The sequence below is a fragment of the Ctenopharyngodon idella genome, chromosome 23, assembly GCF_019924925.1.
Source record: "Ctenopharyngodon idella isolate HZGC_01 chromosome 23, HZGC01, whole genome shotgun sequence".
NCBI lineage: Eukaryota > Metazoa > Chordata > Actinopteri > Cypriniformes > Xenocyprididae > Ctenopharyngodon > Ctenopharyngodon idella.
The window spans coordinates 18,824,856-18,839,275 of NC_067242.1; the positions used below are offsets into that span (position 1 = coordinate 18,824,856).

Here is a 14,420-nt window from a genome sequence, read left to right on the forward strand (position 1 = left end):
ACATTTATTTATTTACTGATTGATTGATTTAATTATTTCCTTTATAGATCTTATGTAAATTGTTGGCTTTCCATTTTTAAAAACTCTTAATTAAATATTTTAAAAAGGTCAAAAAGTAAATTGCAAATTGTCAGAATAGTGTTTTTCAATACTGTACAATTCAAGTACATTTGCATAGGAAATCAGTTTATGAATAGTTCCAAAGTGATGGTTAAATTTATGTATATTAATCAAATAATGTGACAAACTGTCTAGGAATATTAACTAGCAACATCAGTTCGTGCTATTTAATATTCATGAGTTCACAACGTCACTCACCATTCCGGTGCTACTGAATAAAATATAAACAAGATTAAAATGAACAAAAGATCCAGAGTCACGGCTGAACAAAATCACCACGCAACTAGCTGACATGATAAAATCATCGATCACGGTAATGGCTCTATTTCTGCTGAACCAAACGCACTGGTGCATGTGTGTAAGTACAGCGGAGAGTTGAATTGTGCTCTTGGGCATATCCCCTTAGAGCAAACTGCTAAACACCGGTTTAAATCACAATGATTACCATATTTGCTGTGGGTGTGAATGTAAATGGCAGGTCGGGGTTGGTATGTTTCAAACGAGACAGCTGCCATGGGCTGAGGAGCTATACTGCTGCGTTAAATAGAGAGTAAGTGAGCAGCACAGCATTATGAGTGCATGTGCGCTGAATTGACACAGCAGGCTAGCTGTGGTGCATAGGGCATGCAGGTCTAACCTGAGGCGATCGGTCAACAAGCCACTCAGATAAGAAGCCACCTCACAGCGTCTGTGCTTATTTTCTTTTGAGCCTGCCAAAAGTAAACCAGACTATCCTGGGATGTGTTTCCCCTACAAAGATATAACTCGCCGCTTAACTACCATAATATGATGCATCGGTGGAAAAATGAACTAGCTAGTCACAATTGTTTCCCTCGGTTGTTTGAACCACGTTCATTCAACAATATATTTTGTTATTATGTCGTTAAATAGGTGGTGGAGTAATAACGTCTGCTAACTGATTCAATTAAAGGCTTAGTTCAAAAATAAAATTCTCATCATTTATGCCAATAAGAGACTATTAACTAAAACCCTTCCTTTTTATTATACAAATGTGTCATTAAAAATGCCTACAAATTTATAAAACTTTTAAAAAACCATAAAGACACTGGTTTAATGGGTTCAGAGATCATCGCCCCCTAGCAGCGAACCATTGAAATTTCAAAACGTTTCGAAACAGTTGACATAACAAAGCCTACTCAAATCATGTGATTTTGACAGTTTGATGCATGCTCAGAATAACTGGTTTAAAACAAATTATTTGAAAGGGTTTCGAAGCTTCGCTCATTACTAATACAATGTACTGAATGTTATCTTGCTTATCGCGCCCAAGAGCAGGATCAATTCAACGTTACAAAGAAAATATGCTTCTACCCACAGCTCGACAACCGTAGTTGGAAGTATGCTTTCGGGAAATGCCACATGTATATAACATGCAACCATAAATGGCTAACAATGCTTTTGGGAAACACACCCCTGAAAAACTAGACCTCATCTCGTTCACTTAGAATAAAATACTTCAATTATTTAATGACACAGTGTTAAACTTATACATATGTATCAGTAATAAAGACGGCAATTTCTCTGTTGCATATTAACAACTGATTTAAATTTACTCTCGCAATTCGCCTGAATAGAGGCGTACTGGGGAAACAGACTCTGGCTTTCATTTGTCAAGCTTGAAATACAATGAAGTGACTACAATGCATTTATTCAGGCAATTAATCAGTGGCGCTAGGAGTGCTGCTACTGTACAATATGCAAAATGCTCAAGGGAGAGCGGACTTGACAGAGGAAAATCGGCTGAGCAAGGTGGACTCTGGGTAGACCGAGACCATAAGGAGCGAACAATAGAGCTGCTCTTTTTTGAGCACCTCTGCCGTTTGACAAATGAGAAAGCAGCTGTATTGTTCATTCCATCTAGGTTTGAGAATCCTATTGACTCCGTATAAGAATCTACATTTCCAAGAGGCCATTGTTTATATTTCCTTGCCATTGAAGATCATTACAACTAATATGATGTTTTACATTAACACTGATTCAGGAGTCAGTATTTTTTATGTATAAAAAAAATTAAGTGCATTTAAGGAAATATTATTTGAACATTTTCAGCAATACAAGCAATACAATGCATAACGTTTGTAATTATACACCGATTAGGCGTAACTTTACCACTGACAGGTGAAGTGAATAACACTGATTATCTCTTCATCACAGCACCTGTTAGTGGGTGTGATATATTAGGCAGCAAGTGAACATTTTGTCCTCAAATTTGATGTGTTAGAAGCAGGAAAAAATGGGCAAGCGTAAGGATTTGAGCGAGTTTGACAAGGGACAAATTGTGATAGCTAGACGACTGGGTCAGATCATCTCCAAAACTGCAGCTCTTGTGGGGTGTTCCCGGTCTGCAGTGGTCAGTATCTATCAAAAGTAGTCCAAGGAAGGAACAGTGGTGAACCGGCGACAGGGTCATGGGCGGCCAAGGCTCACTGATGCAAAAGCTGAAAGCCGAAAGCCGAAAGCTGGCCGTGTGGTCTGATTCAACAGACAAGCTACTGTAAGGTGTCTACACAGTGCATCGCAGTTTGTTGCATATGGGGCTGCATAGCTGCAGACCAGTCAGGGTGCCCATGCTAACCCCTGTCCATCGCCGAAAGTGCCAACAGTGGGCACGTGAGCATCAGAACTGGACCACAGAGCAATGGAAGAAGGTAGCCTGGTCTAATGAATCACGTTTACCCTTTACATCACGTGGATGGCCGGGTGCGTGTGCATCGCTTACCTGGGGAACACATGGCACCAGGATGCACTATGGGAAGAAGGCAAGCCGGCACAGGCATTGTGATGCTTTGGGCAATGTTCTGCTAGGAAACCTTGGGTCCTGCCATCCATGTAGATGTTACTTTGACACGTACCACCTACCTAAGCATTGTTACAGGCCAGAAACGGTATTCCCTGGTGGCTGTGGCCTCTTTCAGCAGGATAATGCATCCTGCCACAAAGTAAAAATAGTTCAGGAATGGTTTGAGGAGCACAACAACGAGTTTGAGGTGTTGACTTGGCCTCTAAATTCCCCAGATCTCAATCCAATCGAGCATCTGTGGGATGTGCTGAACAAACATGTCCGATCCTTGGAGGCCCCACCTCACAACTTACAGGACTTAAAGGATCTGCTGCTAACATCTTGGTGCCAGATACCACAGCACACCTTCAGAGGTCTACTTGAGTCCATGCCTTGACGGGTCAGGGCTGTTTTGGCAGCAAAAGGGGGACCAACACAATATTAGGAAGGTGGTCATAATGTTATGCCTGATCGGTGTATATACACTGTGCATTTTCTATTCACCATCATAGCATTCCTATGCAAATACATTAAAAAAAAACACCTATACCTGGTTTCATGACTTCTGTTTCTCCATGTGGACAAAAACATGGGGTTTCTCTTTGTGGAGAGAAAAAAGATGTTTGTTTTTTTTTAAAAAATCAGAAAAGCTTTAAACAGCTATTTTATTTTTTCATATATATATATATATATATATATATATATGAAAAATCCAATGCAGATTTGTACATCTGAAGTTTGTCTATCAATAAGCAGGTTTACATTGTGAAATCACATCTGAAAACTGCTTTCCTCATCTCTCTTGTGGATGACAACCTGACAGAACAATAACGATACACAGAGGACAAGCATTAGGAGACTTCATCTGGACCTGTCAGTGAGTTTGCAAACTCAGTATCTCAACATATTTGCACTGACAGTTTCCACCACTCTTTATTTCGTTGTGTATATCACTTCGTGACCTCTTTCTTTTTTCTATTATGAAGATTTCTAATAAAATTAGAATCATCTGAGACATTCACTTCTGATTAAAGTATATCTGACCAACTTCCAAAGAGTTTTCTTTCAACAAATTCTAATCTAAATCTGCTTTTCATTATTGCGATGGGACCTCTAGGAAACTAAAGTCATGGTAAATTATGATGCCAAACTTCATTTTGGATCAATATACGGTAACCTTTATCCCTAAAAAACAGTTCAATCTACAGTCACCCATACAGAAAACAGCTCTATCTGATACCACTGCATAAAAACAGCACATGCACTGTGTACAATCTTTAATACAATATTCCATTACTTTATATCCCTGTATATGTTGGGATATAATGTATATGTGGCAAGCAGTGTGAGAGCAATGGGAAGGGAGCGAGGCTGGTGGCGCGAGTGTTAAAGGGGTGATTGATTATGATTTAACTTTTTTAACTTTAGTTAGTCTGTAATGTTGCTGTTAGAGCATAAAAACCTCTGCAAAGTTACAACGCTCAAAGTTCAATGCAAAGGGAGATATTTTCTTTTAAAAAATTCTCTGTTTAAGGACTACAACAAATGGCTGGTAGGGACTACAACAAGCTTCTTCCTGGGTAAGTGACATCACTAACCCTAAAATTTACATAAACCCTGCCCCCGATAACACGCAACGAAGGGGGTGAGGCCATGTTGGGCTGCTTTAGAGAAGAGGAAGAGTTGTTGTAGTAGAGTGTTGTTGCCATGCTGTCATTTTACATCAGACTGCTTCACAAATTAGGGTCAATTCAAAGCTGGATTTGCACAAAAGATTAACGTGACGGCACATGCAAGTCGATGAGTTGAATCAACTCCACAGCAACTACATTAATGTATCCACTAAACATTCAGAAACGTTCAAATGCATTCTAAAAGTTCTAAAAGAGTCTCTCCATCAGTGTCTGACTCCGGTTTGAACAATGTAAGGCTGAACCGTTACTGACAATCGTCATTTTGGCTGCGTGAGATTGTCCAGCTTTGTTGTTGTTGAGCAACCGAAGCGCGAGCTGTTAAAGCTCCGCCCTCTTCTGGAAAGTGGCCAGGAGCAGCAGCTCATTTGCATTTAAAGGGACACACACAAAAACGCTGTGTTTTTGCTCACACCCAAATAGGGGCAAATTTGACAAGCTATAATAAATGATCTGTGGGGCTGAAACTTCACAGACACATTCTGGGGACACCAGAGACTTATATTATATTTTGTAAAAGGGGCATTATAGGTCCCCTTTAATGAGTGTAACCTGCGCATCACACCGGTCTCGAGTTCCACAGAGGAGCGCCGGAAGGATAAAATAGGGAGTGACGACAGTAGAAGACGAGAGAGGACCAGACCTGGACTTTACATTGTTGTTTAGTTTTAGTTCATGCGACAGTCGACCATGAGGGGCTGCAGCTTTACTTTTGTTTTGTTGTTTATGGTTATTTTAAAATGCTTATTAAAATTACATTTATCATTTGCCGGTTCCCCCCTCCTTCTTCCCTGAGCCTTTACGTTTGTCACAGCACGTTATGTTGAGATAGATAGATAGATAGATAGATAGATAGATAGATAGATAGATAGATAGATAGATAGATGGATGGATGGATGGATGGATGGATGGATGGATGGATGGATGGATGGATGGATGGATGGACACCCATTTTTTGTACAATGGTCCATGAAATAAAATGTGCCCTGCCCATGTACATATAATGATTATATACTATCACAATATACATCTATAGCGCTGCCACATTTATCCTTCCATTAAAAGACTTTTAATGCTTCACAAACCTGTGCTATTAAACACTAGCGGAGGTGTTGCAGACACATGATGGGTCACTCTGCGGGTTTATTTTTCCTATTGCTGATGCATCATTGCTACTGAAAGCTCTATTCTGTGAGATCAATGAAGGATAAAAGCAGTACTTTCTAGGTCATTTCCTTCTCAGGTCTCAGGACTTCTCGCTCATTGCACCATATTGCCGGCATCATTCATATTATCCCCTTGCCTGTGATATTACCAGTTTTCCTTGAAAGTTGTTGCACAGTATAAGAGGAGAAGAAACACAGACAGAAACATAGGTTCTAAATAAACCATATTTAATAATTTATGTGATACCAAAACCACACAAAAATCTTGAAAGGGGACTACATTTATGCAATACTGTCATTTTTACCCAAGAACAAAGTCATGAATGCTTAAAAGCACAAACAACCTACAAGTACTTGCACACCGCAATGGAACTGGGCCTTGGGTCAAGCTAAATTGGGAACCTCTCATCAAAACATCTCATCAGAGCATTTCTCTTTTCAGAGAAACCTTCAGCAAAGTCAGCTGTAGAAGTGACAAAGGGCATTAAAAGACCAAAAAGGAAAAGCACACACAACACTCCATTCTGTGAGGCAAGAAGGAATTCTATTAAGGAGGAGAGGATTGGCCAAAGAGGAATGGCAGGGCTCATCTTTGTGATGGTGGTTCCCTGTGAGCAGGTCAGAACAAAAGGCATCTCAAAAGTTGGGTCTGGTCTGTTTGCTCTTTTCCCCAGGAGGTCAGCCTTTTTGAGGAGCCCCCATGATGTTTAAGTTGTTAAACGGCCAGTGTTTGACTGGCCTGAAAAGAGTCTACTTCTTCCAAACATGTCAATGTTTGGATGGTTATTTACAGGGTTATAAGATGTTCAATGCAATAGGAGAGAGAACGTACAGTAACTTGCCTGCTGCAGCTATCACAGGACAGCAGTTACTCTTGGGTAATTATGTTTGAAATTTGTTAAGGGAATCAGTTCTAATTTGGGAGATATGCAGGTCTTCTTTCAGGTCCATTTGCCTTTTAAACTGGGCTCATTAATAGGATTTGATAGTCCTGGCCTTTATAGAAGTAGAACATCTGGAGATGCCCGAGTCTAAAGCATTGTTCACACTAGCAGCGTTTCCAAGTGACAAGCGACAAAGTCACCTAAAGTCATTCATTTTCAAAATCATTTATTTTTAAGGTAAAATGTGTTTTTTAATGAAATATCATAAATGAATTCTTAAAGTCCCCCTGTAGTCAATAATTTTATCCCTTAATATTCATCTTTGATCACCAAAATTACATATTTAATTTTTTTTCCCCTGTGATTCTTCATGCCTTAAAATAGCTTGAATGTAACTCTACACCCTTGCCTCATTTAATATATGCAGATTAATGAATATGCAAATCAGCATAGCCTCCACTCGCTCACGCCAGCTCAGAAATCCACTCGGTCAACTTACTGAAGTAAACGCTGCACAATGATATCAAATCTTTACAACATCGGACACATAACGGTCATTAATATGATTATCCTTCTGCTTGACTGTTATCAAACCGCTAATAATGTGTTGCTAATGTTACACAAACCATGGTCTCGTTTGCCATGTCAGAGTCTGAACCAATGAAATGTGATTTTCAAAATCATGCTGATGTAAACAAAAAGATTTTACTTGCGCTGACTGACAGATCTGAAGCGGGCGCACAAAAATGCCTCAGACTGCACGTGATCCCGATATGCACATATACACAGAATTACAGTATTTCAAAAAAATCTGTCTAGGTGAGTAGGCCTATTCACGCAAACATTATCTTTTATGTTTAAATGAACATTTGGTTAACTGTTGGGGAAAACATCTGATGTGTAACATTATATTAGATCCGTTTGGTACAGTAGGTCAAAATATATGCTGTCTGTTTCATTAATGTTAAACAATTGTGGAATAATGAAACAAAAAAAGTGGAATACAGTTGCAAGAAAAAGTATGTGAACCACTTGCAGAATCTGTGAAAATGTGCAAAATTTTAACAAAATAAGAGAGATCATACAAAATGCATGTTATTTTTTATTTAGTACTGTCCTGAGTAAGATATTTTACATAAAAGATGCTTACATATAATCCATAAGACAAAAAATAACTGAATTTATTAAAATGACCCAGTTCAAAAGTTTGTGAACCATTGATTCTTAATACTGTGTGTGGTTACCTGGATGATCTACAACTGTTTTTTTGTTGTGTGATGGTTGTTCATGAGTCCCTTGTTTGTCCTGAGCAGTTAAACTGAGCTCTGTTCTTCAGAAAAAATCTCCAGGTCCCAAAAGTTCTTCAGTTTTCCACCATCTTTTGCATATTTGAACCCTTTACAACAGTGACTGAATGATTTTGAGATCCATCTTTTCACATGGAGGACAACTGAGGGACTCAAACACAACTATTAAAAAAGGTTCAAACATTCACTGATGCTTCAGAAGGAAACACGATGCATTAAGAGTCGGGGGGTGAAAACTTTTGAACAGGAGGAAGAGGTCCAAATTTTTCTTATTTCGCTTGAATATCATTTTTTTCATTTAGTACTGCCCTTCGAAGCAACAGAAGATACTTGCATGTTTCCCGGAAGACAAATTAAATACAATTTACCTTGATTTTCAAATTTCAAAAGTTTTCACCCCCCATCTATTAATGCATCATATTTTTTTTCTGGAGCATCAGTGAATGTTTGAACCTTTTTTAAAAGTTGTGTTTGAGTCCCTCAGTTGTCCTCAGTGTGAAAAGACGGATCTCAAAATCATTCAGTCACTGCTGGAAAGGCTTCAAATATGCAAAAGATGCTGGAAATCTGAAGAATCTGCAGGACCTGGAGGATTTTTCTGAAGAACAGAGCTCAGTTTAACTGCTCAGGACAAACAAGTGACTCGTGAACAACCATCACAAAACAACAAAAAAAAAAAGTCGTAGATCATCCAGGTAACCACACACAGTATTAAGAATCAATGGTTCACATACTTATGAATGGGGTTATTTTAATTAATTCAGCTATTTTTTTTGTCTTGTGGATTATATGTAAACATCTTTTATGTAAAATATCTTACTCAGGACAGTACTAAATAAAAAAATTACATGCATTTTGTATTATCTCCTATATTTTGTTAAAATTATTAATATTTTCACAGATTCTGCAAGTGGTTCACATACTTTTTCTTGCAACTGTATATATATATATATATATATATATATATATATATATATTTCCTATAGATATGGGTTTTGACTTGGTTTGTGCCAAATTTGGTGATATTACCAGGGATTTTAAAGTATGGTCACTAGGTGATTTTGTTTTGGAACCTTCAGAATACTTTAACTTGATATTTCTCAAAATGGACTTTTGCTGACTCTATCGACTTCAAACAGGTTCCAACAAATCACACATCATTGTGAAGCTTTTTTAATAGAGAATGTGAAGGCTAACAATAACTCATTTTTGAAAATTTGCTCATATTGACTCATTTTGCCAGCACGGGTCACAAATAATTAAGTATCTTGTCATTAAAAGGTCAAACTTAACCACTTTTCCTCTGAGTTACGGGGATGCTAGAGTCTAATAAATAAAATATTTTATTAAAAATTATAAAAATAGAATATTCTAACATTTCTTGTTCTGTTTTTTCCCCCCTTCATGTTGGTTGCACCACATGACTTTGTTTTAGTGGACAATAATAATAAATAATATACAAACCCGATTCCAAAAAAGTTGGGACACTGTACAAATTGTGAATAAAAAAGGAATGCAATAATTTACAAATCTCATAAACTTATATTTTATTCACAATAGAATATAGATAACATATCAAATGTTGAAAGTGAGACATTTTGAAATGTCATGCCAAATATTGGCTCATTTTGGATTTCATGAGAGCTACACATTCCAAAAAAGTTGGGACAGGTAGCAATAAGAGGCTGAAAAAGTTAAATGTACATATAAGGAACAGCTGGAGGACCAATTTGCAACTTATTAGGTCAATTGGCAAAATGATTGGGTATAAAAAGAGCCTCTCAGAGTGGCAGTGTCTCTCAGAAGTCAAGATGGGCAGAGGATCACCAATTCCCCCAATGCTGCGGCGAAAAATAGTGGAGCAATATCAGAAAGGAGTTTCTCCGAGAAAAATTGCAAAGAGTTTGAAGTTATCATCATCTAATATCATCCAAAGATTCAGAGAATCTGGAACAATCTCTGTGCGTAAGGGTCAAGGCCAGAAAACCATACTGGATGCACGTAATCTTCGGGCCCTTAGACGGCACTGCATCACATACAGGAATGCTACTGTAATGGAAATCACAACATGGGATTCCAGAAAACATTGTCGGTGAACACAATCCACCGTGCCATTCGCCGTTGCCGGCTAAAACTCTATAGGTCAAAAAAGAATCCATATCTAAACATGATCCAGAAGCGCAGGCGTTTTCTCTGGGCCAAGGCTCATTTAAAATGGACTGTGGCAAAGTGGAAAACTGTTCTGTGGTCAGACGAATCAAAATTTGAAGTTCTTTTTGGAAAACTGGGACGCCATGTCATCTGGACTGAAGAGGACAAGGACAACCCAAGTTGTTATCAGCGCTCAGTTCAGAAGCCTGCATCTCTGATGGTATGGGGTTGCATGAGTGCGTGTGGCATGGGCAGCTTACACATCTGGAAAGGTACCATCAATGCTGAAAGGTATATCCAGGTTCTAGAACAACATATGCTCCCATCCAGACGTCGTCTCTTTCAGGGAAGACCTTGCATTTTCCAACATGACAATGCCAAACCACATACTGCATCAATTTCAACATCATGGCTGCGTAGAAGAAGGATCCGGGTACTGAAATGGCCAGCCTGCAGTCCAGATCTTTCACCCATAGAAAACATCTGGCGCATCATAAAGAGGAAGATGCGACAAAGAAGACCTAAGACAGTTGAGCAACTAGAAGCCTGTATTAGACAAGAATGGGACAACATTCCTATTCCTAAACTTGAGCAACTTGTCTCCTCAATCCCCAGACACTTGCAGACTGTTATAAAAAGATAAGGGGATGCCACACAGTGGTAAACATGGCCTTGTCCCAACTTTTTTGAGATGTGTTGATGCCATGAAATTTAAAATCAACTTATTTTTCCCTTAAAATGATACATTTTCTCAGTTTAAACATTTGATATGTCATCTATGTTGTATTCTGAATAAAATATTGAAATTTGAAACTTCCACATCATTGCATTTCTTTTTTATTCACAATTTGTAGTGTCCCAACTTTTTTGGAATCGGGTTTGTATAATAAATAAATAAATAATACAAATATTATTATAAATAATAGTGATAATCTGACAAACCTGCTTCATTGCCTTTTTAAAAGAAATAATAATACAATAATTTCATCCTTTTAATGAGCCTTTTTCTATCTGAGAGTGATCCGCCACCTCGCAAAACACAGAGACGCAACAATTTCCAGCAATTAATCGCAGTCAGTGTGAACACCCCTTAAGACTAACTAATCCTAATCAGCCTCATCATATTTATTAGTGAACATCATTATCAATGCCCAGTACGATGCTAGCATCAGAAACTCAAAGAACATGATTGTTTGCCAGCATTAAAAAGTTTAATTTAGCACAAACTGACATCTGGTCATCCAAATAAGAGCTGTTAATAGATTTCAAACAACACAAATGCAAAATGGAGCCCAGGGAGAGTTTACATATGGTTTTAACAGACAGTGCGAGCCCACAGGGCACAAACACCAGTCACGTCTGCATTGTGCCGAACTGACAACTTTTAAATTGGCAAAGTCTTTCTCTCTGAGTTTGTGAAGCCACTCTAATTGGCATTTACACATGGCGGCAGCAACACCTGTTAGTCTCATCCTGGGTGTTTGAGCTGTCTGAGCAAGAAGAAAGACAGAACGACACATATACTTTTTCACCCACCTGGATCAATGAAAGATCCTCTAAATGTAGCCTGAAGAGATGATTTCTGAAAGAAAAGACAAAAAAAAAGAGGTATAAATTTCCTCGCAAATCAGAACACAAGTTGTCTCAGAGGGTGGGCGGGAATTGTGGTTATAAATAGAGATTTTTATGGATTGCAACATTTCGAGTGAATCCATGTGTGATAGCAATTGGCCAATGTTGTGAGAGGAATGTTTTGAGCTTTTTCAGAGATAAACAAGTCTATAAATAAAACAGAGGATTCAGAACTAAATTGCCAAATTAATTGCTGAATAAATCTCATTAATATGCTCCCTATACACATCCACTTTCAATATAACTTGGCATAACAGTTCAAGTTTGGTTTTTCATATGATCCGTATACCTGGCTGAAGGCTAACCATGTATTACAATCAAAAACCTCTTATGCAAAGTGTGCAGCCTACTGTCACTTTAATGAGCCGATGCTGGACCTTGCCTAAGGATAAGATGCTTGTTTGGAGCAGCAGAGGATTGTAAATGCTGCCTGCATTTTAATTCTGGGAAGCAAAAATACAACTAAATTTGTTCCTCCAAACATCTTGGGTTGAGTATACAATCTAGTGTAGCAATATAGTGTTCTGCCAACTCTAATCTCAAATGTAATTTCCTATGTGGAACTACAAATCACATATCCGTCCGACATGATTTTACATCCATCTGTGAACGACGGAAGCACAAACACATTTGCTAAAACAATATGGTACATAACCTGAAAGCAGAGCCTGTCTTATTGTATAAGAGAGTACATGATAAATCAGGTTGCTGTGATTAAGGTCCACTTACTGAATCGACATGTCTATTGATTGTGTTTCACTGCATTACTGTTGAAGCCTTTTGAGCTTCTCACTATCAGTGGCTCCTTTGCATAGACTACTAGGCCATTATTTCTGTAATGACCATGCAGCTATCAATATAGAGGTATTCTGATCATACTGTGCTCATTGTAGGTTATTAATTACTATTTCTTTTTGTTGTTGAATTTGAATGCAGTTCTGTGGGGCATCAGGCACAATGTGATCTAGCCAAGTAGGTCAACATTCTTTGAATGGTTAATATGAGGAAAATGCCCTTAACTTTCACCTTAACTCTACAATCTGATTGGTTAATAGAAAATTTATTCCATGACCAGCAAGCTTGAGGCATGATTCAACATTCCACATTCTAAGTGTATGTACTTTGACAGGTCTGCTCAGTCTGGTGTTGGTAATTGGCAGAAATCTTCCTTGAGCTGCTGCGCATCTCCACGAGAACCCTGTTGTTCAGTGACCTTGATGAAGCAGCAGCTCAGCTGGAGAACCTTTGCACAGTCCATTAGGCCAGGCTGTGGGTGTGTTTCTGAGGCCTTGAGCACTGAAAACCCATCTGCTCCAGGGATAACCAGTCGAGCCGAAAGCATCATGGAGTTCAACCAAGACAAGACTTTCGTTTTCCTCTTCACAGCTCAATTTGAACAATATTGATCCACAGCGCCTGACTCATCCTATCCATAGTGATGGACATTAACGACAGAAAGTTGGGCGAGCTGCATAAAGTGTTGTTTACTGTGATTGTCACCTCCACAGATTGCTAGAAATGACTGTCATATAGTTCTCAGTAGGGATGCACCGATCTGATAACCATTTTTTAATGTATCTTTGAGGCTGATAACCGATTCATTAACCTATATAAAATATAATAAAAAAGTAAAATTCAATAAAATAAAACTAATAAAATATTTGGAAAAACTGATTTTAATGGCAGAATGGCAAAAACTAAGAATAATTTTTAACCCATAATCATTCAACAAATGTAGACCTCCTATGAACAATTTCAATTTATTTATTTATTTCAATTGTATATGTATTTTATTTTTATTAGGTGTGTGTGCGCGCATGCATGTGGGTGTCAGGGGCGTTTCCTCAGAGGAGGCAAGGGAGACAGTGCCTCCTCAAAAAACTGGATAAGAAAATAATCCATAGTACAAAAATAAAACAATGCTTCCATTGTATTATGATTGTACAGAGCCCCGCACATGACATGCAGGAAAAAAATAGTAGGCTAAATCGTGTGCACGCTTTACTAAGTCATTCCCTCAATTTATAAATACAACCTCAATTCCGGAAATGTTGGAAACGTTTTTTAAATTTGAATAAAATGAAAACTAAAAGACTTTCAAATCACATGAGCCAATATTCACAATGAGCCAATTTATTCACAATAGAACATAGATAACATAACAAATGTTTAAAGGGAGAAATTTTACACTTTTATCCACTAAATGAGCTCATTTCAAATTTGATGCCTATTACAGGTCTCAAAAAAGTTGGCACGGGGGCAACAAATGGCTGAAAAAGCAAGAAATTTTGAAAAGATTCAGCTGGGAGAACATCTAGCAACTAATTAAGTTAATTGATAGCAGGTCTGTAACATGATTAGCTATAAAAGGGATGACTTAGAGAGGCAGAGTCTCTCAGAAGTAAAGAGATTGTGGAATACTTTAAAAACAATTGCAAAGACTTTGCAAATCTCATCATCTACAGTGCATAATATCATCAAAAGATTCAGAGACACTGGAGAAATCTCTGTGCGTAAGGGACAAGGCTGAAGATCTTTATTGGATGCCCGTGGTCTTCGGGCCCTCAGAAATCACTGTCGGTAAACACAATCCGCCGTGCCATCTACAGATGCCAACTAAAGCTCTAACATGAAAAAAGGAAGCCATATGTGAACATGGTCCTGAAGCG

General features: G+C 38.2%; 1 protein-coding gene across 2 annotated transcripts in view; it reads right to left on the bottom strand.

Moving 5' to 3' along the window:
• sema5a (sema domain, seven thrombospondin repeats (type 1 and type 1-like), transmembrane domain (TM) and short cytoplasmic domain, (semaphorin) 5A) overlaps positions 1-14,420 on the bottom strand; it is a 162,030-nt gene that overhangs the window by 82,337 nt on the left and 65,273 nt on the right. For both annotated transcript variants that reach the window (XM_051882593.1, XM_051882594.1), the window contains exon 4: positions 11,656-11,701. In XM_051882593.1, coding sequence (XP_051738553.1) covers positions 11,656-11,701 — 46 coding nt within the window. The remainder of the gene's footprint in view (positions 1-11,655; positions 11,702-14,420) is intronic.